Source organism: Spermophilus citellus (genome assembly GCF_964194105.1).
Source record: "Spermophilus citellus genome assembly, chromosome: 6".
In the NCBI taxonomy this organism is placed as follows: domain Eukaryota; kingdom Metazoa; phylum Chordata; class Mammalia; order Rodentia; family Sciuridae; genus Spermophilus; species Spermophilus citellus.
In genome coordinates, this window is record NC_138187.1 from 84039494 (window position 1) to 84065993 (window position 26500).

General features: G+C 37.6%; 2 protein-coding genes across 9 annotated transcripts in view; one reads left to right on the forward strand and one right to left on the reverse strand.

The window, feature by feature from the left end:
- CDC123 (cell division cycle 123) overlaps window positions 1–1708 on the reverse strand; it is a 58221-nt gene extending 56513 nt beyond the window's left edge. For both annotated transcript variants that reach the window (XM_081298604.1, XM_081298603.1), the window contains exon 1: window positions 1482–1708. In XM_081298604.1, the coding sequence (XP_081154730.1) occupies window positions 1482–1555 (74 nt within the window). In that variant the 5' untranslated portion in view covers window positions 1556–1708. The remainder of the gene's footprint in view (window positions 1–1481) is intronic.
- Window positions 1709–1880: 172 nt separating this feature from the next.
- Window positions 1881–25778, forward strand: NUDT5 (nudix hydrolase 5). 7 transcript variants are annotated; one of them, XM_081298605.1, is made up of 10 exons: window positions 1900–2037; window positions 10696–10793; window positions 12811–12878; window positions 16030–16128; window positions 17399–17448; window positions 18931–19038; window positions 20303–20398; window positions 20990–21091; window positions 23243–23296; window positions 25536–25778. In XM_081298605.1, the coding sequence occupies exons 2-10, from the start codon at window positions 10731–10733 to the stop codon at window positions 25643–25645; spliced, it is 750 nt and encodes a 249-aa protein (XP_081154731.1). In that variant the 5' UTR covers window positions 1900–2037; window positions 10696–10730; the 3' UTR covers window positions 25646–25778. The 7 variants fall into 7 exon arrangements, 2 of the variants coding, with proteins under 2 accessions (XP_081154731.1, XP_081154732.1); XR_014022560.1 differs by lacking the exon at window positions 12811–12878 and having other exon boundaries at window positions 1881–2033; window positions 16030–16126; window positions 23104–23296; XR_014022561.1 differs by lacking the exon at window positions 16030–16128 and having other exon boundaries at window positions 23104–23296.
- The last annotated feature ends 722 nt before the right edge of the window (window positions 25779–26500 follow it).

Consider the following 26500-nt stretch of genomic DNA (forward strand, 5'->3'; position numbering starts at 1 on the left):
CAAGCGCTCTACCACTGAGCCATAACCTGAGCCCCTAGAAGCAGAATTTTATGTCTAAATAACAAAATGGAAAAGAGCAGCTGGGGCTGTAGTTCTGTGATAGAGTGCTTGCCTAGTGTGCATGAGCCCTGCATCCAATCCAGAGCACCATTTTGAAAACATGAGTCATCCACAGCTTCTGCGTTGGTGGCATAAATTTGTGTATGTACTCAAGCAATAAAATCATTGTTTTGTTTTTTTTTAAAAAAAAAAGATGAAAAAGAACCGTTTATGAATAATCTCTATGTTCCCTTCCAACATCTCAGGAGTCCAAAACAGATAAGAATGAAAAAAAGCGATGGTTAATGTCATTTATTTAGTGACAATCTAGGCCTAAAGGAGAAGTGAGCAGTGAGGCACATTTCTGTAATCTAAGCAACTCAGGAGGCTGAGGCAGGAGGAAGGACTGCAAGATCAAGGCCAGCCTCAGCAACTTCGCCAGGCACTAGGCAACTAAGAGAGACCCTGTTTCAAAATTTAAAAAAATAAGGGCTAGGAATGTAGTTCAGTAGGAAAGTCCCCCTAGATTCAATCTCCAGTACCAAAATAGAATCAAAAAGAAGAAGAAAGAAGAAGAAGGAAGAAGAAAGAAGGAAGAAGGAAGGAGGGAGGAGGGAGGAGGGGGGGAGGAGGAGGAGGAGGAGAAGTAGTAGTAGTAGTAGTAGTAGTAGTAGTAGTAGTAGTGAGCAAAATACAGAAAATCCCATCCACGGGAACCCAGGCCTTGGATCTATTCCTGTTAGTGAGTGAGAGCCTACCCTGTCATGTTCAGACGTTATGATTGCTTTTGAACGGCTGGGGACAGGCTCCTGGCTGCCTTGCCTACATTACCATGAATTATGGGACAAAGGATGAAACAGCTAATCTTCTGCCTTTTCTGCAAACTGGGGTCAAGAGAATTATGAAACAAATACGGCTCCACTTTTTTTCTGGATAGACTGCTTCTTCTCACCGCACACACAACTCTTTCCATATACACTATCATACTGGAGCGTCACAACAGACTTGGAGGTAGGGTCTGTATAAATTGCTCTCACTCTACGGTGGCGGCGGAAAGCCATGGGAGCCGGGCGGGCAGGTCAGTGGCAAAGCCCAGACTGTCCAGTTCTCTTGATCGCCTGGCGCCTCTGGCAATTCTTCAGTTAGTACTAGTAAACTCCGAGGCCTACCCTAGGTGAAACGTGCACTCGGCCCGCCTCCGACCCTCACCGAACCAGGACCCACCCTCCGACCTCCCCCAGCACACTCCTAGTCTTGCAAAGGGGACGCCCGGCAAATGCTGACCTTCATCAAACTCCCTACTCCAAATGCCACTAAGAAATCGACCTCGTCGTTCCTATCCGGTCGTTACAAGGCCTGCACTCCTTTGGACAGAGACGGGATTCGCCCGAAAGCCGCAGTTCGCTTTTGCCAGTAGCCCGGGCTAACGTCTCCCATCTTACCTCTTGATGGTAAGGCTTCGGAAAAGCGGGTACCACGCGGAGAACTGACAGTGCAGCACCTGCTCCTTCTTCATCCTCCAGCTACCTCCGTCCCTACTTTTCCCTCACCTGCCAGCACTCTCCCGGAACCCTAGGTTGCACTTCCGGAAGTGCCCGCCAAGGTATTTCGGTTCGAAGACTCTTCCGGTCGGTAAGGCTGGCAGGCAATAGGAGAAAAGGAGGCGGAGGTCAATCGTAGGGGTACTCTTAATACGCGCACACACAAAAAGCATTTGAGTCCGGGAAGAGGAATTGTAGAAGTGTAAAAAAGGAACTTGAGTTTATGTCTCGGCTTTCATCCTAGACGCACTGCGACCCGGAAGGTAATCATTCTAAGGCTAAGTCAGCGGCGGGATTTCTACGGATGCCTCGAGGAGGACGCGTGCACATCCTCTTAGCACCGCGAGAGGCGCCGGTGTCTGAAGTCGTGCCACCGGTATCTGCAGAGGTTGCTGCTTCACGCTCGTCCTTTTTTCTTTGGTTCCTGTTCCCTTATTCTCCCCACACCTTGGAGTAGGTAAATGGGCGCGGAACAATCACCGGACGAGGTCTCTTTGGGAGTGGAGAGGGCGGGAGGGGGCACGCGTGTTGATCTCGGACAGTGCAGCAGCCGCGCGCGTGTCTCCCAATCTGCGGCTGGGCTAGAGTCCCAGCGCGGAAGGAAAACCAGCGATTGCGATGGAAGAGCCTGGACTACGGAGGAAGCAGGGGACGCCACAGTTAAATGTTTGAGTATATTGGTTGAGGCAGCTGCTAACAGGGGGAATGGTTCCTCTTCATTCGTGAGTGTTGATTTTGATAGACTGGGCGGAATTCCGCCTGTACCATCCTGCGGTAGGGTGGGAGGTGACGTTAGGTTTAGGAGGTAAAGGGGGGGGGGGCGCAGGTTAGTTTGAAAAAGCGTCAAGGGGAACGTTTTCTACCTTGAGCATCAAGTTCATTTAGTCCAGCCCCGCAAAAGTTGTTAGTCTGGAAACGTACAGCCAGGTTTATATCAGTCTCTAAAATGATGGGATCCTAAAACTGGAAGAATTCTCGTAGAACTTGTGTCATTCTTTCTTTTTTCCCCTGCCCCTAACTCCCCTTTCCACTGTTACCCCACGAAGTTGAGTTTTGTTTCAGAGAGAGAGAGAAAGAGAAGGTACTAGCTATTGAGAAACGCCTTTAAAAATCTAGTGGTAGCCTGGCACTGTGGCGCATGCCTGTAATCCCAGTGACTTGGGAAACTGAGGCAGAAGGATCACAAATTCAAGGCCAGCCTCAGCAATTTAGCGAGGCCGTAAGCAACCTAGTGAGACCCTGCCTCAAAATAAAAAATAAAAACAAATAAAATTTAAAAGGGCTGGGGATATGGGCCATTAGTGGTAAATTGTCCCTGGGTTCAATGCCCTGTACTTTAAAAAAAAAAAAAAAAAAAAAAAAAAAACCTGGTGGTTCTGTAGGTGCTTGCAGTATAAGTGCACACGCTTAGGGTGACCTAAGCAGTTTTAAATTAGAGGTAACCCCACCTACTGCAGGCCTCTTTGGGAAAGTATTCATTAGAAATAATAAACGGGATCCACTGTGTATTTGAAGTTAGAAACTTTGCCCCCAGGAAGTAAATTGTTTTTCTCAAAAATGTTACTGGCTAAGTGGTTAACTAACCACTTTAAAGGATAGCAGAGGTAAATAGATTATAATGTTGCAGTTTGTATCAATGGAGTGCAGACTGTAGTAGGAAGAAGCTGTATTTCTTACGTTCCATCTCTTAACACTGGAGAATGGTGCCAGACTGATAGAGCTAACAGACTTAATAGCAGACATGAAAGGTCACTCATACTTTTTTATTTTAATTTTTTGACTAGGAAGAAAAAGTTGCAACTGAAAGAAATGTTGGAAATGACAGAAATGCATTTAGTAAGGTATTTTCTGTATAAGATAAGAATTAACAAATATATGGGAGAAAACAGATTCTAGGAACGTAGGAACGTAGTCCTTTTGGAAGAAGTAACATTTAAATAGCCTGGGAAATATTTGAGCTTGAATACAGCATTGCAGTTTCTTGTAGAGACACAGCTTAATTTAAAAACTATTAAATATAGATCCTCAGGGAAAGAATTTGATATGTCTTTTATACCGACTGTATGCTTTAGAATTATTTTCAGTGACTTTTTTAGAAGTCTTACCCACCATTTGTTTTAACTTGTTTCACATTTAACCAGCATCAAATAAGTTAACACTACAAACAAGAGATGCTCAAGTATTTGAAATGGATACAACTGAATGAGCTTTCACCCTTTTTTAAACTACCATGGTTTAGCCAAGAAGTGTTTATATTCAGGTCTCTTCAACTGAAACCTTTACAACAGTAGGAAGTTGCTTTTTCTCCTGCATACTGACAAATGTCAGCAGTCAAGTGATTATAGAGGAAGGAGGTTATTGCACAAATCCAGAGTAAAGAATGTGACAGCACATTTACTTCTTTGAATCCATAGCATAACTAATTCTTCCAGATTAATATTTTCAACTATTGGAAGTTTTCTTCCATATGGATATCTTGCTAACACCATAAACTCTTTTTATGAACTCCCTATGTCCTAGTTTCCCTTCAAATCATCGCCTGGAAGTAGCTTGGATTTACCCCTTCCCTAGAAGTTGTTTTAGAGCAAATAATAAACTTTTCTGCGAGAAATTAAATGTTTTTTCTTTTGTCAATCCACCACCCTATTTCAAACACATGTTAATCTCTTGCCTGATCTCTAGCAAGAGGTTCTTTGCTTGGGTCATTACTATAACCAGTTAACTATTCCTAAGAATTCAGTCAGTTCACTCTTGTTCAACCAGAATCAAGTGATAAGTTACCGATCACTATAATCTCAATAAATGTTAGTTCCTTCCTGTCCACCCAACAGCTAGAGGAAAAAAAATGGTTTTCTATTAACAAATTAAGTATAAGAAGTCTGCATTATCTGAGGATGATTATCAACAGCAAAAAGGTCACTTAAATCCATTTGATATTGTGGTAACCAAAATTTTACCATATTGTACAAAAGAAGGATCAACTTTCTTTTAAACTTTCTTTTTATTTAATTATTTATTTATTTGGGGGAGGGGGTGTACCAGGGATTGAATTCAGGGGTACTTAAAGTACAGGGTATTGAACCCAGGGATAATTTACCACTAATAAGCCACATCCTCAGCCCTAGTTTGTATTTTATTGAGAGACAGGGTCTCACTGTGTTGCTTAGCATCTCACCTGGCCATTGTTGACGCTGGCTTTGAACTCACAATTCTAACTCAGCCTACCGATTACAGGAGTGAGCCACTCTCCCGGCTCTAAATATTTTCTTTTTAAAAAGTGAAGTTTTGAGTTTTATGATTGTAACCAAAATTATTGAATACAGCTATACTAATTATCTCATTCTTTTTAAAAAATATTTATATTTTAGTTGTAGTTGGACACAATACTGTTATTTTATTTATTTTTATGTGGTGCTGAGGACTGAACCCAGGGCCTGCACTTGCTTCAAGAGCGCTCTGCTGCTGAGCCACAACCCCAGCCCTAATCACCTCATTCTTTTGTTCCTAATTAAATGAAGTGGCTTTTTTGTGTAATTTTTTTGACAAAGTAGAATGACATCTTAGACATGCCCAAGTTGATGCTTGACATTAATAATACAATCATAAAGTTATTTCTGCAAAGAAAAAAACTGATCTTCTCACTTAATTTCTTTCAAAGAGCTTTGTTGATTTCTCCATTGCATTATTGTAACTGCTCTAGCTGCTGGATCCATCTTTGTCTGTCAGAGGATTTCCTTATGATCTAAACCTCTACTTTTTCAAGAAATATATTTATTTTTTAGTTTTAGGTGGACACAATTTTATTTTTTTTTATGTGGTGCTGAGAATCGAACCCAGTGCCTCACGCATGCTAGGTGAGCGCACTACCACTTGAGCCATAACCCCAGCCCTTTTTTCTTTCTTTCTTTCTTTTTTTTTTTTTTTTAATGAGGGTCTTGCTATGTTGTCCATGCTGGTCTCAAACTTGTGCAGTCTTGAGCTGGGGTTGTAGCTCAGTAGTAGAGGGCTCCCCTTGCATGTGTGAAGCACTGGGTTCGATCCTCAGCACCACATAAAAATAAATAAAATTAAAAAGTATTGTGTCCATCTATAACTGAAAAAAAAAACCTTATGGGGGCTTAAGCCATACTCCTGCTTCAGCCTAGTTAGGACTATAGGCATGTGCCAGCATACCTGGTAAACCCCTACATTTTTTATTTGCTTGAGTACTGGTGATGTTTATCGTACTCAACTTATCAGGTAGAGACTGGCCAATATGTAATTTCTTGTTATGATTTTTGCTTCACTTTGCAATCTCAACAAATTTCAGGGAATAGGGTATGATAACAATTGAGCAATAAGCCTGAGCACAAACTCCAAAGCCTGGTTTTTGAGTTCTCAGCTGTACCTCTTGAATCTTAACTCCCACAGTCTCTTATCTGTCTGTTGTTACTAGTATTAATATACCAAAGTTTGTGAGAAATCGATCATTTGTCTTCCTTCCCTTGAGTGGAAGATTGTACTTTCTGCCTACCCCTAAAACTAGCTCATATAGCAACAGAAATTATGGTGTGCCTGTCAGGGTAGAGTACTTTGTTTTGCAGATCTAGGAAGGAGACAGGGATTCACCAAATCTGTGAATCATAAAAATGTATTTGCAAATGTTAGATTCATCCCATATATGTAGAGTTTGGTTGTTTTGTTTTTTTATTTTAATAGTGCTAAACTTTTTGATAATTTTTGCCAAACTTTTTCATAATTTTTCAACCTTGTCCCAGTTAGTGTCTCTTTTTTTACTTGTAGGTTCCTTCCAGTAGGAATGCTTTCCCTGCTTTCTTGGTCTCTTATTATATCTCAGTATCAAACTACCTTTTAAAAAGTTTAAGAATTTTGTAACATTTTCCCCTCACTAGAGTTTTTTTGTACCCTTGAAAATAACACGTCTTAGACCTTCAGTGTCAGAAGGTCTGCACTACTGAACTGAATTAAAATGATTTATGTGAATTAAAACAGTGAAATTGAAGATGAGGGACAATCAAATAAAATTATAAAGCACTCAACATTATGTATATAAGTATTTTTTAATAACATGTACATGTTGGTAGTATGTAGATAGTTTTAAATTCTAGTTAAAGAAGTGGATCAAATTAAACAATTTTTTAAACCTTGAAAGAGCACTAAGTCAATTCAGGATCAGCTCTATCACAGTAGCAGAGGTAGTGGAGGATAAAGTGTGAAATTTAAACTTCCTCTTTCTTCCTTCAGCATGTTGCTTGTGACTGGCCCCAGACTGTACCATTTAGCTTGTTTTTGAAATAGTGCTAAAAATAATATTTCTTTCTTGTTTTTGAAATAGTGCTAAAAATAATATTTCTTTCTTGTTTTGGTACTATTTTTGAGGTGCTTTTATTGTCTTTTTGAAACATTTTAGGAATCTGGTAGTAAAGAATACTACATACTTTTGAAGTTGCTTGTTAATTGCTTATTTTTTGTTACTTAAACTGTTGATGGATTGCTTCAGAATACTGCTTCTCCTTGAAACTGATTGCACTAGGGAGGCCTAGCTTGTTTGCCACTGGTTTAATTTTAATTTTTTGGTATAGGCCGGTAGCTCCCCCCTCCCACCAGTCTCTAATATTTTAGCTTACATATTTTTTAACACAGTCTGTTGGAAACAACTGCTATATCTTGAGTGCTGACTGAGGATTGATCTTTAGGGTATTTGTAATTGATTTCAACTAACTTTTTAAAATGAAGACTAGCAGATGAGGAACTAGCCTTCAAAATTTCGCTCTTTCATCCCTCGGGCAGTCAATCATGCCTTTGAAAATCAGAGCGAAGCTGTACAGACAGCTGCAGAAGAGGGCCTGGCTTAAATGCCTTCAAGTTTCATGAACTCTAAAAGAACCAGTTGCGGGCTGGTATTGTGGCTAAGCAGTAGAGCGCTCACGAGGCCCTGGGTTCGATCCTCAGCACCACATAAAAATAAATAAATAAAATAAAGGTATTGTGTCCAACTACAACTAAAAAATAAATATTTTTTTAAAAAGCCCCTAAAGATACTCACATGGGGGCAGTTTTGGGATAGCAGGCTCTACTCTTCTGTGTTACATGTTGTGCCCATTTTGTCTAGGGCTTCTGGGAATCCAGATTAGATGCTTTTCATAGGAGTGACTAGATATCTGGTTCTTCAGTATTTTCTTTTTGTATCAGGGATTGAACCCAGTGGTGCTTAACCACTGAGCCATATCCTCAACTCTTTTTTCATTTTTTTATTTTGAGACAGCGTCTTGCCAAGTTGCTTAAGGGCCACAGTCTACCTAGCCACTGGAGTTAAAGGTGTGCGCCTGGATTTTCAGTATTTTCTGATGGTGCTTATGGTTTTGAAGACTGTTTCCCTGCTTTTAGAAGTTTGGGTATGGAGTCAGTGTCACTTTTAAAAAGGACATAGAGGATGGAGATATAGACCAATGGTAGATCGCTTTCCCAGCATGCACATGGCCCTGGGTTCAATCCTCTGCACTGCAAAAATACATATATGTAATCAAAGGAGGTAAAAATTTGACATAACCCAAGAATTTTATACCATTCTAGACATTTTATTTTGTGTATTCAATTGGCGGGGCGGGGGGTGGTTGCTGCTTTGTTACCTAGAAGTTATTTTCTGTTAAGAGTTAAAATTCAAAGCTTTCCTTACACATTGGCAAATTTTCTTCTCTGGTGTGTATGTTATTAATAGAAGGGCATGAATGTCTAGAAGGTAAAAACCTACATAAAGTTTTTTTGTTTGTTTGTTTTTTTATCTGAATGTAGTGCATGCAGGTAGAGACAGGTTGATTTTTCTACCTTTGGTTAGTTTTATCTGAGTCAGCATGCTACTTTGGTTGCAACCACTTCTCTCAATCAGTACCAGTGAAAAGTTTACCTAGTAAATCAGTATCTAAGACATTTTCAAAGGAATATCAACCTGTTCTCTTACTAGGCCTCTAGGTTTCAATGTGCTAAATGACTGTCTCTAAATATATAAATGTCTGTGTAGCTTGCTTTCTTATTACTTGCAAGTCTCTGTTCAGATGTCACCTTGATCATTCCATATGGATTACTTCCTCCCCCATCCTGCACATATCTTCCCTACTCTTTTTATCCTTTTTTTACCTTTTCCCATAATACTTCAAGTCACCTTTTTCTCCTCCCCACCAGAAGGAAAGGTTTATGAGGACAGAATCTGCCTCTATACTGGCCACTGTTGCATTCTAAACACCTTATCTTTAATGGGTCTGCTACAAGGTGCTTTAGCCAGGTCCATTAAGATAGTTAGACATTTGATTTTTAAAGGTACTTTATGAATATAAATATAGTTTGGGTTTTGTTGACTGTATTTTAAGATAGGGAAACTTGCTGACAAGGTAAAAATTAAAGATTTGATTATCACTTTAGATTCTGGAAGAAACTTTTTCCTTAACACAGATGATAACCAAATTGATGTTTGAAGGTCTATGCAATTGCTTCCTTATCTGTGGGTTCCACATCCATAGATTCAACCAACCATGGATTGAAAATATTGAGGGAGGGGGTCATTCTTTCTGTACTGAACATGTAGACTTTTTCCTTGTCATTGTTCCCTAAACAGCATAATATAACAACTGTTTTTGTAAAATTTACGTTAATTATAAGTAATTTAGAGATGATTTAAAATATACGGGATGTGCTGCAATTGTGTACAATGAATCAAAATGCATTCTGCTGTCATATATACCTAATTAAAATAAATTAATTAATAAAAACATATGGGAGGATGTGTATAAGTTGTATGCAAATATCATGATATTTTATCTAGGAGATAAGAGTGTCAGGAGATTTGGGTATCCAAAGGGGAGTCCTGGGTCCAATATCTGTCACCACCCTCGCAACCTGAGGGTTAACCATTTTCTCTGAAGAAAAGTTATGAGGTAGAGTAGGTTGGAGAACTATGAAATTTCAGAGTAGTAAAGGGTTAGAATACCAATTAAGAAATGTAGATAAATGAGGTAACAAGGAAATGGAAAAGAAGAATGACAACAAGAAGAATCAGTTCACAAAACTCAACAGCTAAATAACAGTTCTTAAAAGAAAGAAAAAAAATACAGAAGAGGAAATTATCAATAAAGCGATTCAAGAGAACTTCCCTAAAAAGAAGCACAGTATGAAGTTTCTGTACTGGAAGGACCCACTTGAGTGGTCCTTATGATAATGTCAGTGGGAAGACTCTTTCTTGGTCATAAGCTTCCCAAGAAAGAAAACAGGTCACATGGAAAAAAGGATGAGGAATCAGAATAGCTTCAGACTTCTTAACAGCAAGACAACTATGCAGTGCCTCTAGATGATTAACCAACTGAAAGAATAGGGAAAAAAGACTCTCAGATGGGCAAAGTCCAAAAATGAAGAAGGAAACTAAGAAAGAGGAAGTAGTGTGTGATAATAGATCAGGGATCTGCTTTATTCTTGACAGACCTTCTAGCACTAGTTGACTGTACAACTGTACTTTGATACCTGTTGAAACTGTAATATTGATAGTATACAAATGTGAGTGTGTGTAATGCCACTGAACTGTAAACTCAAAATTGTTAAAAGGATAAATCCATTTACCCCAACTTATTAAAAAGGAAAGAAGGTAAAAAAACACCAGCACAGGAAACTTAAGTTAGATATAAAAAGTTACTAAGTGAGGGCTGGGGATATCTCAGTTGGTAAAGTACTGCCTGGCATGCATAAGGTCCTAGGTTCAATCCCCAGCACCAAAAAAAAAAGTTGGTGAGTTAGTGACAGAGCTGGGATGGGTGTAGAGAGTGGTGTGTAATCTTCCCACTGTTTTCTTTTGGAAAAAAGTTTTAGATATGGAATCAGAAAACCTGATTAAGAGACTGTCCTCCAGGTGCACAGCAGAGGTTAGTGAATGTGAGTAAACTACTTTTAACTGCAAGAGCCTGGCTTCTAAATTTGCTTTTCCATCTAGGGTAGTTCCACCACATATCCAAAAAGGAGAAGCAGCTTTAATGGTATATAATTTGCCATTTGAATCTCTTGACTAGTCGCCTATGGCCAGCTATTTGTTTAATTCAGAAAAAATTTAGTCTAAACAAATTTCATTATCTTACAGCGGGAACTTCTCAGTGAGGACTAGCTGGATTGAAAATGGAGAACCAAGAACCAACAGATGCTTCTCGGAATACCAAACAGACTATTATTTCAGAGGAGGTATAATTTGTTTTTCACTTTCCTTTTCCCTTCCCACATAAGTCTAAATTTAAGAGAAGTATTTATGTTGTTTATTGTTGCAGATGGATAATTTGTAAACATTCTCCTACTCTCATTTTAGGGCTTTGGTGCTTTGTTTTTTCTTTTTTCTTTCTTTCTTTCTTTTTTTTTTTTTAAGGAAAAAGAAGTTTTATTATTTTGCTAGCAAATGAGAAACACAGGTTAGTCCTTTCCCAGAGTCTGCAATTCTGCCCATCAGTGGGAATAGGGTTTTTTAAAAAAGTGATTCAAAGGCAACATTCCAGGTATTCTCTGTCCAAAGTTATAATTCACTGTCAATCTGGAAGATAGTCATTCCTTAAATCTTCTAGTTCAAGTACTTTTTGCTATTGTGTGACAGCAATAGTTTATCCCTCTTAGTTATATGTATGGATGAAATGAGACTGTAAGTAGATTTTGACTCTTAATAGAAAATTCTTAATTCTTATTAAAATAATCTACTTCCCTGAATAGAAAGGCAAAACTATGTGGGTCTTTTAAAACTTTGATATTTCATATTTAGTTATCATATCTTAGCTGTTTGTGATCCAACATGTATGTTTAAGAACCTGAATTGGGGCTGGGGTTGTGGTTCAGTGGTAGAGCACTTGCCTAACATGTGCAAGGCACTGGGGTTCAATCCTCAGCACCACGTAAAAATAAATAAAATAAAGGTATTTTGTCCAACTACAACTAAAATATACATATTTTTAAAAAAAGAAACCTAAATTGTTAGTTGTGGACCAAATTCCACTGACTTTGTAGAACTAATGTCTGTCTTGTATGTTATTCAATTTAGTTTTTCAAGAGTCTCTTTTTGCAGGAACCATTGCAGTGGATAAATTTTAAATCCTTCATCAATTCTGATCTTGGTACCTTTCTGGAATTATTTTTTATTTAAAAGTTTTTCCATTGTCTGTGAACAGATCTGCTGATAATTTTTAGGTTGCTGCCGGGAAGAAGTGAAAGATAGGATAGTAAGAAAAAGGCTACTGCTTTAAGTATACAGTGAAACTCTCTCAGTTCAGTATAGTGCCATAAGTAAGTTAGTCCTTGTAACCAAAACTCCTCAAACAGCTAGCCTGAACAGTCCCAGGGACTTGTCTTAGATTGGGTGGACAGATCACATGTCATGGTAGGAAACTTAATCCTGGACCTGTTTTCCCCACAATTTTTTTTCCAATATAATCTTCTATGGAAAATACATTGATAAAATTTTACCCACGCGGGGCTGGGGATGTGGCTCAAGCGGTAGCGCGCTCGCCTGACATGTGTGCGGCCGGGTTCGATCCTCAGCACCACATACAAACAAAGATGTTGTGTCCGCCAAAAACTAAAAAATAAATATTAAAAAAATTTTTTTTTACCCACACATACACCTATGTAGCTAATACCCAGATGGGGGGATAGAACTTTAGTAGGAGTATCCCAGAAGACCTCTTAAATTGGTGCTCCCATCTAATTGCCCCCACTTCCTCCATCCCAGAAGTTTCAACTTTTTTACTTGTTGGTGCTGAGAATTACACCAGAGCCCTTGCACATTCTCTCTCTGAGCCACGCTCCCATTTCCTGTCCATTTTGACTGTCACTTATTTTCACTTCTTTTTTTTTTTGAGGGAGAGAATTTTAATATTTATTTTTTAGTTACTGGCGGACACAGCATCTTTGTATGTGGTGCTGAGGATTGAACCCGAGCCGCACACATGCCAGGCGAGCGTGCTACCACTTGAGCCACATCCCCAGCCCATTCACTTCTTAATAATACCTCAAAAACTCCAAAGAGAAACAGAGCTAGCCTTAGGAAAAACAACTTTGAATATTTATTCTGAAATGAAAACTTGCCCAAAATTATTGGGAGGGAAGCATGATTATTGGGGTGGGGGACCACATTATCAAAAATCTGAACAAAAAATACCTTTTAGATAAAAAACCAACTGAGTTAGAAAATTTCCCAACTTACTATCTGATCTCATTTTAGTTAATTTCAGAAGGAAAATGGGTCAAGCTTGAAAAAACAACTTACATGGATCCTACTGGTAAAACTAGGTAAACGTTTTCTTCTCTTATAAACTGATCAATATCTTGGTTCTCTGGATCTCTGTTGAATGTTTAACATAATTTTTTTATGTTTTCCTCATTATAAACTTTTAAATAAGGACTTTAATGAAGATGTTTTTCCACTGTTAAAATGTTTGGATCATTGATAACATGAATAAAATTAGGTTATAAATTTGTTACAATATCTAATCAGGAAACTATTTTAACACCATTCTCCCCAGTAGACTAGTGTGGAACTAAACTTTTGTGTCAAACCTAATTTAGTTGCCAAGATAGCAGAATAATTAACAATACATGTAAACAATACTTGTAAAACCAATACTTTTAATCTCTAAATTAGAAAAATTTAAAGAGAAAACAAAAACATAGCTGGTTTTAAGGTAACACCTAGATGTTTATACCTTGTTCATAGAAATGTAAATTGGAAGAAAAACCCATATCATAATGCATATTTTCATTCATTGTAGCAATAGCCAGAAACACATTGTACCTTTTGACCTAACAGTCCCACTGCTGAGAATGTCTAAGGAAATTATCTCTTGTTTATACTCAGATTTATACGTGAAAAATGCTCACTAAAAAGTTAAAAGAGGCTGGGTGCAGTGGTCCTTGTGATCCTCCTGCCTCAGCTGTTTGGGAGGCTGAGGCAGGAGGATCACAAATTCACAGCCAGCCTCAGCAACTGCGGTGAGATGCTAAGCAACTCAGTGAGACCCTGTCTCTAAATAAAATACAAGATAGGGCTGGGGATGTGGCTCACTGTTTGAGTGCCCCTGAGTTCAATTCCCAGTACCGGGCACAGTAGCACATGCCTATAATACCAGCAGCTAGGGAGACTGAGTCAGGAAGATCGTGAGTTCAAAGTCAGCCTCAGCAAAAGTGAGGTTCTAAGCAACTCAGTGAGACCCTGTCTTTTAGTATTTAAATAAAATACAAAATACCCTGTCTTTAAATAAAATATGAAAATAGGGCTGGAGATGTGGCTCAGTGGTCAAGTGCCCTTGAGTTCAATCCCCAGTACCCCCACCCCCACAAAAAAAAAAAATCGGTGTGGTGGCACACACCTGTAATCCCAGCTACTTGGAAGACTGAGGCAGGAGGATCCCAAGTTCCAGGCCAGCCTCAGGAACTTAGCAAGACCCTATCTCAAATTTTACAACATGAAAAAGGACTGGGGATATAGCTCAGTTGTAGAGCATTCCTGGATTCAAGTCTCCTTACTATTAAAAGAAGAAGAAAAGAAAGTTAGGGCTGGACTGGAGATTGTAGTCCAGTGATATAGATAGCCCTTGCCTAGCATGCACAAGGTCCTAAGTTCAAGCACTGTAAATATGTATGTGTGTGATTAACTAATTGTTATGGTGTATTTGAAGAAAACCTAGTAAAATGGGAAAAGTTAATATAAAAATAAAGTAGAAAATGGTACATATGCTTATTTAACTCTGCCAAATAATAAGAGAAGGCTGGGAGAAGAACTAACAAAAAAAGGAGAAAAAAAAAAAGACAGCTATGTACTTAATTCTTATTTTTCTGTTTTCCATACTTGATGTTTAGTAATCATTTCTGATAGTATTATAAACTATAATTCAGCAGGAGAGCACTTGCCTAATGTGTAAGGAAGCCCTAGGTTCCATCTGCAGCACTACAAAATATAAAGAAAATTTAAAACTATAATGTATTCAAATAGATTATTTACCTAATGAAACATAATGAGTAAAACAGAAAGTATGAAAATTAGATCACATGATTTATCCAGATTACATGATTAATATTCATTATTATAAAAATTTCATTTGTTAAGTGATCAGATAAAAATACATGGCTTCTCTGTGGGTAGACCCATCTGTCATCAAGGTGAAGAAAATACATGGACTCGCAAATTTGGACAATTTTGATTAGATCTAGTAAATTAGCACAAACAGTAATAAGACCTGGTGTTGGAGAGCTATAGGAAACATTAAGATATTTATATTGCACTGTTGACTCAAAACCCAAAAGTAAGAAAGCAAACACACTATGCCATCATCATCATCGAAGACTGTAACATTTAAAATATTAAGTGAATTTAATATTTTAAAACGTAAGGGATACGGCCAGACCCAATACAGAAATGTGGCAAGGCCAAGCTTCAGGGAGCACAGTATATTCAAATGTATTTATATTTGTGAAAATATATACAGACATTGGAATCCAATATATTATGATACGGTATGGTTTCTTTTTCTTGTAAAATTAAGTTTATAACACAAAATACAACCCTTAACACTAATTAGTCTAAGAATATGTGTTGGTTTATGCCATCTATCTCTTCACCTTGCTAGTCATCTTCCCTTCCAACAATTAATTAGGAATGTCCACCAGAGTCATTTGGGGATTTTCTTCAGAATACTCAAGTCTAGGTCTCACAGAGTCTATTTCAGTAATTTGGGAGTGGACCCTACCTTCTACCAACCTAATTGTACATGATCATTTCCATTCTTCATCATATAAGTCGTCTTGCTGGCCCCTGATGCAGTCTTATATAAAGCATTAATATTTTTGTACTGGAATATCAAACTTTAAAGACGGAATCTCTGTACTTTCTAGTAGGCCACATTCTATAAATTTATAAGAATGTGTTCTTTATTATCTAGTATAAAAGCATATGCAGAAAGGATAAAATAGCAGCTAGAGAATCCTTTGGTCCACTATCTTATTTACAGAAGAAAGGATATGAAATTAATTTTAGAAGTGTAAAGACATACTGGTGGTAAGTCCCTACACTGACATTCAGGGTAGTTCTGGGGTCATCCTTTGTTACCATCCAACCTCATGGAAACAGAATTCTAAAGCTAGAAGAGATTTTTGAGATAATGTATTTGTTCCCAGGTTTTAGAAATGAGAAAACATTTTCCAGGAGATTGTGGTTTTAGTTTAACTGGAATGCAAGTAGAGATTAAGACTCTCTTACTCCCATTGAAAAATAATCTCTCAAGAGTCCCTTTAAAATTGCTAGAGCTCTCATGGGGATACTGTTGTTCTAGTATTTCTTAAAAATACATTTATAGTTTATTGCTGGTACTTTGTGGCTCAATACTGCTTATTGACTTCATCTTGACCACTATAATGATGCTACTCTTTTTGTTTCCCTTATTCCTAGTGTATTTGGGATGGGACCTTCAGTGCTTTTTCCAGCACTATCTTCTTCAGTCTTTAGGACTAACCTTAAGAGGCAGCAGAGGGAGCTATGCCAAAAGGTGTTTTATCTCTTGGAACCTGTATTATCTACTTATCAGAAATTGCTTTTTGTTTGGCTTCTTGCTACTAACAGGAATGTTGGGCTGCTGTGAGTTGTCATAGTAGTCTTTATTTTCATGGGTTCATTTTTACATACATTTGCCCTTTAGAATTTGGGTATGATGCTGAAAGATATACAGGGTTTTTTTTTTTTTGTTGTTGTTTTTTTTTTTTTTTTGTAAACCATATTAAATATCAGAAAATTGTTTTATTAAAATGGGGCAAGGTCCAAATCTTGGGGACCACTAGATAAAAAGTATGAGCAAGAGGGTTTCTCATAATAGTACATTTCATAACCCTTACTACTGGGCTGCAGATATTGACTCCTTTCTTATTCAAATTCCCAGAGCCACCCAGATCTCTCACTTCCTTTAGAAGAGAACTAAAATTGTTTGCTTCTCCACTCCCATTTTTTACCAGTTTTTTTTATTTTTCTCTACTTAAGGGAGGAGAGCATAAAGGGAGAAGTTTCCTGTTATGCTCTTTCCCCTTTAAACAGCATGATTTTTTCAGTAACTATATTTTCTATATAAGTTTGCTCAATGTTCCTGTCGAGGAAGTGGATTAGTACAGATGTTACCAAAACCTGAAGTAACATAGCCAGGAACAGATAGCTAACAAGGAGTAAAGCCATAAAAGGGAGCAGGAATTTGCTGTTACCTCATTTTTTCCCTATAGGGACCATTTTTCCCCCTTAGACAAAACTTCGCATATGCAAAATAGAGCACTTACCTCAATTTAATAATTCCTCAGTAAATGGGAAGGTTCTACTTTCTTAAACTGTGTACTTTAGGTCATATATTTTAAAATCTATGTAAATAATGTCAGTAGTTGGCATTGTGCATGGGACAAGGCTGGGATCTTCCTGGGGCTTACTTTGCTTCACTGCTTAACAGCCTTCACAGCTGCACTCACCAGCTGCCCTGCTCACCTGCAGACTGATGATCCAAACTGAAGTGTTTTGAGAGTGGCAAAGCAAGTGCCTAGCAGGCTTTCTGTTAGATGGTGCCCAGAGGGTTAGGTGTAGGGTGGCAATGGTTTTCTTTGGTCATTTTGAAATTCTAAGTACAGTTGGCTTTTTAAATAACAGATCTTTATAGTCTTGGTCTTCTTGGTCAGTATCATTAGGACATTTGCATGCGTTGCATTTATGAAGTTCTGGTTATACATGGAAACCTAAGAACATTCTCCTTTAACACTAACAGTTTTTTTCATCTTCTCTGTCTGAACAGAACTTGGGAAACAGTGAAACGTACAACCAGGAAAGGACAGTCTGCTGATGGTATGAGTCTTATAGTTATAAGTTATAGTTATATACTCTCTTGCAGGAGAGTATTTAGTATAACCAAAATCTCAGAGAAAAGAGTTACATTCAGTTATGTTCTTTTACCTGAAAAATCTTTTTTTTTCCCCATTCTATGTAACTAAATAAAGCTTTGCTTTTTTTTTTTTTTTTTTTTTTTTTTTTTTTTTTGTATTGTTTTGTTTTGATGCCATTGGGGATTTAACCCAGGGGCTCTCTACCACTGAGCTATATCCCTATATCCTCAGATTTTTATTTATTTATTTATTTATTTATTTATTTATTTATTTTCACTGAGTTGCCATGGCTGGCATCCAGTTTAAATCAAGCTTTCTTTATAAAGAACTTCTGGTTCTTGTTTTCTAAGCTCAGAATGGTATTTTTTTAGGTGAGGTGTACATATTTTTATAGCCAAATATAAATCTTAAAGCCACCCTGTGTGTCTGTATTTGCTGTTCAAAGATCCAGGTGAGAGCCCTCAGCTTCATAAAATGATTTGGCATACCTTCCTGCCCTCAACCCCTTGCTTTTATAAGTTAATGTGAATTGGGAAAAGACACTTTTTTTCAGTTCACCTTTCCTTTCCTTTTATGAATGGTTTGACTACAAAGACCTCAGAAACAATCCTGAAAATCACTTCTGGCATTGGGGAAGTAGGTCTTTTCTTATTTTTCCTTTTTATTTTTCTGATATCTATTTTTACTATAAGCAGAGTAGTTTTGCTGCAGCTCTTGTTCTTACCTGAAGCAAAAGCATTTAAAAGGAGCCCAGGCCTCTTCCCAGATGGTTTGTATTTTCCAGAACCCAGGGGCTTTTTGTTTTTTAGTTTTGTTTTGATTAAGGCCAAGTTACTTGGGAGGAAAGACCTCTTACTCTGTTATAATCAGTCTAGTTAGCATACACTAGTAGCAGTGGAGTCTACTTGGTTTCTTGCTTAATGGAATTGCAGGAGCATAGAGATCACTAACTCACAGTGGTCTGGCTGCTGCACAGTGAGTGATGGTTCTCCCTAGAGGTCCGCGTAAACTGAAGCTTCATGTCCTTGATCCTGTGTGAAATACTTGGTTTCGGTTTGGTTTTATTTGTTAAGAAATTGAGGTGGACATGGTGACATCCACCTATAAGGCCAGGCAGGAGGATCAGGAATTCGAGGCCAGCCTGGGAACACAGGCAACATAGGTAGGCCCTCCCTCTCTCTCAAAAGAAGTGACAATTAAAATGAGCTTTTTATTTAAAAAGTCAAGCACAGAAACATGATTATTTTTTAATTACAGTTTTAAATGAGAGTTCCAACGTTAACTGCCAGCACTAAAGATTAAGTTAATTTTTTATTGCTTACTGGGAAATTCAGAGTAGATTCTGGATGCAGAAGTCTGGGGCTTTAGTTGGATTGCTCTGAGCAAATTGCTGTTCTGGCTAACCTTTCTTAGGGATTACCTTGCTTTCATTTCCTGGTGACAGGTGTAGCAGTCATCCCAGTGCTCCAGAGAACTCTTCATTATGAATGTATTGTTCTGGTTAAACAGTTCCGACCACCAATGGGCGGCTACTGCCTGGAGTTCCCAGCAGGTGAGTAGCTGAGAAGGAACATAGCATCATGTTCCTTCTCAGGGACTGTTGAGCAGGGCAGTGCCTGAGAACTGCAGTGCTTAGATCTTTAACATCTTTTCATCTGTCCATGTGGTTGTAAGTAAAACAGAACCATTTCTGTTGGGAGGCTCTACCAGGCCACCAGCCGCACTCCAGTGATCCACTGAATCCAAGAAGGTGATGTGAGGCAGGGTGCTACGGCCCACCTTTCCATGCCATCCCATCCACCTCTCTACAGTCTCTCTTTGAGTAATTACTGTTCCTTAATTTATCAACTTATTCCTTGTCATTAGCAATCTGCTCCTGATAAGAAACTTAGTAATAAGCAGGTCAGACTCAACTCCAAAAACCATAAATGAAAAAGACAATTTGATCTACCATCGATAAACAGGAGAAGGAAATTTTCTTAATTTCAATATTTTTTCAGTTATACAGTAATTAAAGCAATCCAAAATTTAGTGCATTATATTATTATAGGACTTTATTGGATTATCCCTGTCTAAAAAGATGAACTCTCATTTACTTGTCATTAATGGTGTAAGTGTTATGTTTTGGAGTGTACTTAGTGGTGAAGTGCATATTGAGCATGCATGAGGCTCTGGGCTCAATCTCCGTAACCACCACCGAAAAAAAAAAAAGAAGAAGAAGAAAAAGCCCAGTTCATGGTAACATACAGTGATAGCTATTTCATTTCTCATTTACTTGCCATTTTACTAAAGAAATTAATAAGAATCAAAATAACTGAGTAACCTGCAGTTCACTTTTTCTTGACATTGTTTTATTCCATTCAAGCAAAAGAATCTGAGTTGCCACTCTCCTTCCACTTGTCCTCTCTATTTGCGTCTCACAATAACCATAATGGTCATCTGAAGTCCACCAGCCTTCAGTTTACTCCTTTCTGGCATTTCATGATAAGACCTCAGTATTTTTCTGTGGGACAGAAAGGCAAGATAGATAAAGCTGCTTTTTGTGCTATGTCACATAGTTGGCACCCAAACCTAGCCATTTAGCCACCACCAAGTCACTTTTCCTTAGAAACACTGTGCTGTACAAAAAGACTGTTGATGTAACATCGTCATGAAAAAATTCCAGATATAAATAAGGGGAATGTCAGCTTTATCTTTAAAACCATGTTACATGATCCTCTGACTCATCTAACATAGCTGAGCTATGCTAGAAGAATGAAAAGGTGCAATGAAATTGAATTCCCCTATCCCATCTTATAAGTGATCTGGACTTGCAGGTCTCATAGATGACAATGAAAGCCCAGAAGCTGCTGCTCTTCGGGAACTGGAGGAAGAAACTGGCTATAAGGGCGACGTTGCTGAATGTTCTCCAGGTTTGTACTGCTTGCCATGTGTGCACTTTGGACAGTCTCTTGAAAATCACTAGATTCCTCTGTATAAAGGGATCAGTTATTTGGATATTCTTTATGCTCAGAATTCAAGTGACTTTTATTTCAACTAATTCACTAAAGAGAATAGTTATAATTGATCTCCTCAGGAAAGCAGGTAGAAACAAGAAGGACCTGAACTTGGAGGAGAATCATGAAAGTTAGATGCCTTTCAGAATTTCCCCCATTCTAACCTTTAGTACTTTCTCACCTTATCTACGTGCCACACTCCTCACTAGAAATATCCTTTTTTCTTGTAACTAGGTAGTGCCACCTAACACCTCAGACTTAACCAAATCTGACTCAGTAACTCTGGGGAAAATGGGAGAAATGTGTGTGAAATATATTAGTATATATATGCTCTGCAGTCCAGTAGCATGTACTGACTGAATATATAACTGTAATATTGCTTTATCAATTCTGTAACTATGAATCCCCAGTCTGTCTTCTTAGGATATTTAAGTAGTAAGACAAATGAGAAAAGGGACTAAAGCATCTGACTGGTTTCTTAAGATGAGTTGTCACTGCTCTCCGTAGTTGTATGTATGGATCCTGGTTTGTCAAACTGTACCACACACATCGTGACAGTAACCATCAATGGAGATGATGCAGAAAATGTAAGACCTAAGCCAAAGCCAGGTAAGTTGGTGTTGGCTACACTGAAGGAGGCTGAATTGCATTAAGTATCCTTTTAACTTATTAAAATTCTTTTGTTAAATGAATCATAATCTTCCATTCAAAGCACAGTCTTTTAGAGGTACTTTAGTATTCTTGTCTGTTTTCCTAACTTGAGTAGTTTAGCATTTTTCTTTCACTTGATTTTTTTTTTTTTTTTTTTTTTTTTTTTAGAGAGAGAGAGAATTTTAATATTTATTTTTTAGTTCTCGGCGGACACAACATCTTTGTTTGTATGTGGTGCTGAGGATCGAACCCCGGCCGCACACATGCCAGGGGAACGCGCTACTGCTTGAGCCACATCCCCAGCCCACACTTGATTGATTTTTATTCTTTCTTTATTTGAAATGTTAAATTACACATTTTTATATGAAGTTTATTCCCACTTAGTAAAATGAGCTACAGGCCCAAATATAAAGTGAGAAATTTCAATACCACCTTGATTTCTGTATTCCCATGTATTTTAAGAATGACAAGTATTGTTAAGGGGCAGATGTTTATCAACTATTCCTATAATTTCTTACCCTTTTTAGTTATTCCTGCTTCAGTGTTTAATTGCAACCAATTTTAAATGCTTAGTTTTTAAATTGCAAATATAACATGCTACGGAAAACAGTCTGGCAATTTCTCAAAAAATTAGGTATAGAATTACTATGAGATGGCATTTCCATTCCTAAAAGAATTGAAAGCAGAGACTTGCATACTTGTACATCCACGTTCACCACAGCATCATTCATAGTAGCCAAAAATGGAAACCATCTAAGTGTTCATCAGCAGATGAATGGATAAACAAAATGTAGTCTCTGTACACAAGGGAATATTCAACTATTAAAAACTTGGTGTGGTATGCTACAACATGTATGAACCTTGGAAACATTATGCTTAGGTGAAATGGGCCCAACACGAAAAAGACAAATGTTATTTGATTCTACTAGTATGAAGTACCCGGAACAGACAAATTAATAGACACAGAAAATAGAGATTACAGTAATTATCCATTATTTTTTAATGGGTTCCAAGTTCCTATTTGGGGTGATAGTTCTGAGATTAACAGTAGTGATGGATGCACACTGTGAATGTTATTTGATGCCACTGAACTATAACCCTAAAAATGGTCAGAATGGAGCCAGGGTGGACATAGCTTAAATTATAAAAACTAAAGATTAAAAAGTTGCCTACTGGGGCTGGGGATGTGGCTCAAGCGGTAGCGCGCTCGCTTGGCATGCGTGCGGCCCGGGTTCGATCCTCAGCACCACATACCAACAAAGATGTTGTGTCCGCCGAGAACTAAAAAATAAATATTAAAATTCTCTCTCTCTCTCTCTCTCTCTCTCTCTCTCTCTCTCTCTCTCTCTCTCTCCCCCTCACTCTCTCTTTTAAAAAAAAAAAAAAAAAAGTTGCCTACTTCTAAGAGAACTTTTGTTCTTAATAATTATATAATATTATGTCACTGATTCATAGGGGGTTAAATTAATTCTGTGGGTTAGAACATCAGAATTATTAGTGTCCATTTTCATCTAAGATCTTTATTCTCTTAACATTCTTGGTTCTATTGAAACATTTCAGTATACAAAAATACTGTAATGCAATGTTGATACCCAAGAGAAAAGCCATTAGCATATGTATGCTGGTGGTCATCATGATCAGTGTGGTACAATTTTTAAAATAACTTATCATGCCCTTCAAAAAACATGGTCAGAAAGGTAAATTTTATGTGTATTTTACCACAGTATACAGATATTACACCTATATATGTACATTATAGAACATGCTTTTAAATTTTCTTATTAAGCCCTTGATTTGGAGAATAATAACTTTGTACTGTTGGAATTTGTTTTGCCATGAGATAACTAAAGTTGGTAGAGAATCAGGTCTCTGTTAAATAGCCATTTTGATATGTCTTACATTATTGAAGCTTTCCAAGGTATTACCTTACAGTCTTGCTAAAATATTCTCCTTCTGTTGTTTATTTTCAGGGGATGGAGGTATGTTATTCGACTTCCAGTTGCTGACCACTTGTATGGCTTAGTATAGTGATGACACTACAGACATTTGGGGTTGTTTGGTGGGCTCTTGTTATTTAGCTCTGTTTTCATTTGAACTTTGTTTATTTAGAATTTGTGGAAGTAATTTCTTTACCAAAGAACGACCTGCTGAATAGACTTGATGGTAAGCATCCTTAAGATTATTACCCAACTTTCTTTATCTTAATGTCCAGTACCTAGAAACCATTGTGAAAACTGCCATTGACATATAGTAATTTTTTTTTTCCAGCTGGCATGGAATTTTAGAAAGCAAAACATTCTATATTCAAGTGAAAGCTTTTAGTAGGGGTCTTTTTTCCCCAACAAAATTGTTTTTATATTCCTGTTCAAAACTAGCCAAAACTATTCTGTACTCTTAATCTTTATTCCATAGCAGTGAAAAGGCGTAAATAGATATGGCTTAGCTTTCCCTCAACTATGTTTTGGATGGTTCTTTATGCAGGATGTAAGTTAAAGGAGAATTTAACAATATTTCTTCAACAAATATTTGTAGTATCTTCTGTATGCCATGATAAACTGATATAATGAACCAAACTAACTAGCTGTATGACCCTTTTTAAATCACTGGTCATGTAGTTCCATTCTGTAACTCTTGGCCAGTCCATCTCACAGGGATTGTATAAAAATCCTGTTATGTGGAAAGATGTCTTTCATATAACTGCCTCAGGTGATACTGCTAATGCAGACATGACAAGGGCTGTTCCAGGAGTACTCTGTGCAGGCTGGGTAGATTTCCACTCATTTACAAAGGAGACCTTTTTCAAAATTTGAATATTTTGTTGGTTATAGTTCAGGAAATTGATACCTATTTTTTCTACCATTTTTAAGTAATTATTTCACACATTAACTTGAAGCATTATTTGCTCAGAAGCTTTTTAGAGTGTCTCTTCCTTCCATGACTGCCAGTGGCTTACAATTTCACATCAAAGCAGATCACTCTGAAATGTCTGTTACTGGTTTGAAAGGTAAAATGGGTATCTTTCAAAAGCTACTGTGATTTCAGACTCTCAGCCTCTGTCCCTGCTTTACCTTTTAAAATACTAGACCTAAAGTAGAAACCACCTCAAGATCTTAAAAGCAGACTTAGAAATAATTGTATCATATTAAAAAGAGATAACCATTCCGAGAAAGCCATGTCGGTGGCTAACATGCAATACAGTTGTAATACCTGCAATTAGGAAGGTTGGGACAGGAGGATTGCAAATTCAAGGCCAGCCATACCAACTTGGGAAGGCCCTAAGCAAACTACAAAATAAAAAGGGCTGTGGATGCTCAGAGGTAAAGCACCACTGGGTTCAATCCTCAGTTTAAATAAATAAGTAAAGAGGCAATATAGCTCATAGTTGCATAATCCTTACTTGGTTTGAGGCTCAGCTGATTATTTATGACTTCAAACAAGTCTTGATCTCTAAACTTTATCTTAAAACATGAATAACAATAGCCTCTGCCTCTAAGGAGGCATGAATAAAATGGCACAATGTAGGCAAAGCACTTGGCATCCAGGTGCTTAAGTGCTACAGCCATCAGTTTTTATTCTTTCTTCCATTGAGAGTATCCTCTTTAAAAAATATCTTTCTGTGTCCTGTCTCCCACCTAATTTGCCTTTGTTTCTGGTCTTAGAAGAGGGGGAAAATAGAGCAGGAGGAGGAGGAGGGGAGGGAGGAGAGAAAAATATGAAAGAACCAGTTTGCCTAATCTTAGTAGATACAGTAATCAAGTAATTTATTCAACAAGGAACATTTGAGAAGGTGTAAGGAAGGTATTTTAAGATCAGTTTGCCACAAAGAATAGCATTCAACACTTATCGAGCATCTGAGTAGGACATGATCCCTGCCTTCAAGGATCAAATTATCTTTGAGATTGTTCCCAAACAAATGGCTAGGCAAACTACACGTTTAAAGTCTAACATCCTCCATTGGAGTGAAAAACAAGTTCCCACTAAGCCCTATTATAATATAATTCTGAGAACACATTCTTAGTTGTATTCTTCCAGGCCTAACATGCACATATTTCAGCCTGCCAAGGGGAAATGTGCACCCTCCAATGATGGGAGAATCATCACCTTGGAGTTTCAGAAGACTAAACCCAGAGCTGTAAATGAAGTATAATCATTGAATCTGTGAACTTACAGCTTTGCTGTCTTAATATGTAAAATCATTATCCTTGGTGTTCTAGCTTGTGCTGGGAATGGGATCCTGCTTTTCTGTCCTTCATTCTTCCTTTGGAGTGGGATCTCTGAAGATAGAAAATATTATTACGAGCATCTAGCCTATGAACAGGCAAATACTAATTGTACAGTAAATATTGAAAGTGTTATCCATTGTTAAGTGCATTTTCTAAGTTATATTTTTTGCTTCCTGCAGCTCTAGTAGCTGAAGAACATCTTACAGTGGATGCCAGAGTCTACTCATATGCTCTGGCGCTGAAACATGCAAACACGAAGCCATTTGAAGTGCCCTTCCTGAAATTTTAAGGCCAAAGAGGACACTGGCCCTGTTTTTGTAAATGAGACCACTAGGTCTTCTTCACAAAGACTTTGTATTCAACTTAGTTTAATGTAGATTTGAAATTAGTTTTTTCATAAAATAAAAGCAGCACAAAATGCATGTGGTGGTATGGAACTGTAATTACAGGTAGGGTACAACCTTTAAAATTTAAAAGTCTAGCTACTATTAATGGAAACAAACAAATGCAGGGTGTCTTTACTACAAGTTTTATTTCTTTAAACCCAACTACTACTTTTTTAACCTAGTCTAAAAGGTAGAGATAGGAAAGCAAACTTGAGTTCCAAATTGGGTCAAATCTTTCCACCCTGAACATCTAAAATAAAAATTCTGTTGCTGGGTATGTATACACCTGTTTTCTGCAGTAGTGTTTTTAGTTTTGAAGAAAGAGACCTATATAGGACTACTTTGGCCTCTCCTAATTGAATTGTTATATGAAGTCCAACTGGGCAATACAGTATGTAAAATCTAATAGAGAATAACATTTGTGATAAACAGTATATGATGACTTGATAACCATTTAATTACCGAAGGTGACCCAGCTTTTAGGTAATGAAAAATGGTTGATTCTACTCAATATACCAAGGCAAAGAGACTAGTGAAAATCCATGGCCCTTCATTAAGCATGTACACTATACTTTAGATCTGATTTCCTATATTTATCTCAGAATATACTTGTAAAAACAGATCCATAGGGCTGGGGTTGTGACTCAGTGTTAGAGTGCTTGCCTAGCATGTGTGAGGCCCTGGGTTCGATCCTCAGCACCACATTAAAAAAAAAAAAAAAAAAAAAAAAAAGATCCATAATAAGATTGACATGGTTT